Source organism: Mandrillus leucophaeus, unplaced genomic scaffold (genome assembly GCF_000951045.1).
Source record: "Mandrillus leucophaeus isolate KB7577 unplaced genomic scaffold, Mleu.le_1.0 Scaffold722, whole genome shotgun sequence".
Classification (NCBI taxonomy): Eukaryota; Metazoa; Chordata; class Mammalia; order Primates; family Cercopithecidae; genus Mandrillus; species Mandrillus leucophaeus.
Genome location: NW_012107831.1, coordinates 629719 through 633645, shown reverse-complemented (window position 1 = coordinate 633645; position 3927 = coordinate 629719). Strand labels below are relative to the sequence as shown.

The window sequence follows — 3927 nt, the reverse complement described above, 5'->3', positions numbered from 1 at the left end:
TGAATTGTCAGATAATATTAAAAGAGCTATTTATAATGAATATTAATATAATATCTAGAATATTATGTAAGGTGTTAGGTCATATAAACTTATAGGTAGTATAAACATATAAACATACATAGGTCATATAAACATATAAACTCATAGGTCATATAAACTTAAAATTGTATTTAGTATAAATTTATAAATTTAAATACTAAAAATAATTTTAAAAGACTTACAAAAATATTAAATGAGTCTTAAAAAGCTTGGTAAACCTTACCGCTAACTTTTCTATAACTTTTTTTCATGATCTTTCACTGTGAAATAAACAGTTAATTGTGGGTTTTGATACTTACGACTGTTGAGAAGATTCCTCATCTTTCTGCTGTCAATCGCTGGAATAAGCAAAAAATGAATTAGCTGGCAGAATAATATATTCCCATTTTCATGTTACCTTGTTCAATTGGTCATTAATAGAAATGCGAATTATACAAAGCATACATATTTCAAGAGAGCATGAGATTTTTCATAATCAAGTAATATATAAATAACTCTTTACTCTGATTTTATTTTTGGTCCAAATTGTATAATTTACTTTAAAATTAAATCAGAGGGCATTTTATTTCCTGATTTTGCTCAGGAAAAAGAAATAGAAACTAGGAAATTAGGAAATAATAAATAAGGATAAATGTCTCTGACTGTTTTCTTTGGGGGCTTCAGTATAATCTGAGGGAGCAACCTCCAATTCCCATCACAATTGGTGTTTACCAACCTATGTGGTTTAGGCACATTCCTAATGGCCAGTCTGAAATGGTAGCTCTATGGAGCTAAATGCATCACAGATCCCTGAGGGCCCAATTTCAAGGCCCTGATCTAACAGAGTAGGAATTTAGTCAGTGCAGGTTGATAACCTTGTCTCCCTGAGGATTCTCTCTTGTGAATGGCTTAGATGGTTGTGGCTCAGGCAGCAGGAACTAGAAGCATGAAGTTCTTTCACATACAACCAGTCCAGAGTCCCCAGTCACACCCAAACTTTCACTTCATTTTATGTTTCCCTTCCATGACATCTTTTTTCCCTTCAAATTTATTCATTCATGTTCATTATAACTCAGATACATTAGATGTTTGTTGGGTGATTGGTTTTCTGTTTGTCAGTGAGAAAATGGAGAATTACAGTGATTTTATCAGGAACACTGACTTCTCCCCAGAAAGGGATGCAAGCCCCAATTCCTACTAGAGGTTTCATGGATATGTCTCTTTATTTAACAGAATACATGTGTGTGGCAGAAGAAAACATATACAGTTCATTATTGAGCATGGTCAGAGAATTTAGTTATTTTGGTATTAAAACAACTTGTATCATAAAAAATCATTGTATGTAACCAACAATGACAAAATTTTTACTAAATTGTACAATAAGAAACTCTACAACAGTAACAACTCGGTAAACATAACATAATGTCACTTTTATAATGGATATTTTACTTTAGGATATATGATTGTGGCTTAGGGACAGTTATGTCATCAGGAATTGAGATTTCCATGTATAGAATGCTGGAAAATACTTATACTTCGGAATATAATTGATTAACAATCAAGGTGGATACTATACTCTCCATTATTTCTAATTACTTTATGAGAACATAACAATATTTGTGGGGATTCTATCTCAAAATATATTTAAAGAACTTTCCTGATTTCTAACAACAAAAGAATTAACTTTAGATAACCTGTTTCCTAAATAAATATATGGCTTTTGGGAAGGGAGAAGTCTTTTGGGTCCAAAATACAAGTCCCTCTTCTGTCTTTTTTGTATTAAATTAGAAGTAACTAAACTTGGAAATACATAATAAGAAGCAATGAATAGAGCTGCAACACCTATCACATGTGAGATGTATGCTAGTGTTTGAGAGAGGGGTAAGAAAATAAAAAGACACAGTTCCTGCCCTTGACATTTAAAATTTTATTTAAAACATGTTATTTTACTACCTTCAGTTACATATTAGCATAGAAATGAGCTCGGATTCCAACTAGCTGTAAGGTAGTTTGAATTTCAGTTTCTTAATTTGAACTTCCTTTTCTTCCACTTTGGGAGGAAAACAAAACAAGAACTGTCCTATTTTGTTTCATGAGGAATAAAGAAGGAACGGATGAAAAATAGTTTTAAGTTGGAAACAAGCTAGAAAACCTCTTTACGGTTCATGTCTCTGGCTCTTCCTACAGGGGTAAACCTTCATAAATGTGTCTTTCTTTGATACTATAAAAAATAACCCCCAGAACTGATCTGTAAAGACCTCTGTGAGTCACAATACCTGTGTCTAATTCTAGCCCCAAGGTTTGCTAATCTCATGTCACATCTTCTTTGAGTCTCAGCTTCTTTACCTGTAAAATGGTGAAAGTAATACTTACCCTTTGGAACTTTTGTAAGGACCCAATAATATACGATATGGAAAAAAGTTTAGAAACCTTATTAAAATCCCTAGTAAAATATGAAATAAAACATGTTTTAATACTAAATTTTGCCTCATAGTGGAATTTTATTTTAGTTTTATTCTGTGCTGATATTTTATATACATATATATATATTTTACAAAAAATTATATATGGGTATATATGTTAATGGGTATATTTTACAAAAAATATATATGTATGTTGCTTATAAAAATTAAAGAGGATTATAAGAGGAGGGAACCACAAAAGTGGCAAATAAAAGTAAAAGACTTACGTGTGAGTCTAAACGATGATTTGTTTATGGTCAAAGATAACTGTTTGGTCTTCAAACTTTGATATAAAGCCTTTTCAATTTTTTTCTTGATTTGTTCAGCACTATCAGTAGATGGGTATCGAAACATAAGCACGGTAAGAATGTCCACACCTTGTTCATCTGGACTGAAGAACAAAAAAGCAGATAAAAAATGCCATTTATCTAATCATTAATGACTTTAACCTATTAGGACTCAAATTAAACTTTAAAAGCATAATGCATGATACATGTGCATACCAGATTTTTAAATTATCTCTAGATACAGAGATTAAAAATGAGTGTATAACAACCAGGAAGTGTTGGAAGCACTGTAGAAGAACTAAACACAACATGCTAGAAATACTGGATAAAATACATACCTGAAAATAGTTGTTCACTGTCTTTACTTAGCTCATAGTTTAGAGGGGGCTTGTGGGAGGAGATGTTTGTGAAATCATGCTTTATACATACTTAAATGGCTTGCTTTTTAAGGCAATTTTAGCAAAAGCTGTAACGAATGTCATTATTCTTTAGAAATGGTGTGGCAAGGAGGATCCTTTTGTTTACCAAACCCAGTTTCCTTTGTCTCCTGAGCACAGAGGTAGATTCCATTTCCTGGACATTCCTGAGGTTTACTGAAACTTTCTAAGGAATCTGGTCAATGAGATATGGAAAGAAATAATGTCCCCACTTCCAGGTCTGGCTTCTAATAAAACCTCTCGTAGCATTTTCCTGCTCTCACTCTTCCCTTGTCTGCCACCAGATGCAGAAGATCCAGTGGAGAGTTTCATTTCATAATCTTAATTGGCACCCACACCCTTGCCCCAACTTCTGATTCTTTGGACTGTACCATAAAAATGAAATAAACCTTTACTATATTAAAGCACTGACCTGTTGGGCTCTGGTGGTCTGTTAATAGATAAATGATTAAAGAAAGCAGTTATAAAAGAGAATCATTTGATAAACAGTTCAAATGTATAAATTTATATTGTGATGTATGGGGTTAGAAAGCCTCAAGAAATCTTTTGAGAATGAATCTGAGAGATAAAAGAAAAGAAGAAAGGAAGAAGAGGAGAAAGCGAAAGAAGGAGAGAAAAGTGGAAAGGAGAAAGGAAAAAAGGTAAGAAGGTATGAAAGAAAGAAGTGCAAGAGAAAAAGGAAAGACATGGGTTCCTTAATCATTTAACCATATCTATATTTAC

At 32.5% G+C, this 3927-nt stretch overlaps 1 protein-coding gene across 1 annotated transcript in view; it reads right to left on the bottom strand.

Moving 5' to 3' along the window:
* TMPRSS11F (transmembrane protease, serine 11F) overlaps positions 1–3927 on the bottom strand; it is a 154180-nt gene that overhangs the window by 80454 nt on the left and 69799 nt on the right. The window contains exons 4-6 of the mRNA XM_011965399.1: positions 3106–3154; positions 2708–2908; positions 339–377 (exon numbers count right to left, since the gene is read on the bottom strand). Of these exons, the coding sequence (XP_011820789.1) occupies positions 339–377; positions 2708–2908; positions 3106–3154 (289 nt within the window). The remainder of the gene's footprint in view (positions 1–338; positions 378–2707; positions 2909–3105; positions 3155–3927) is intronic.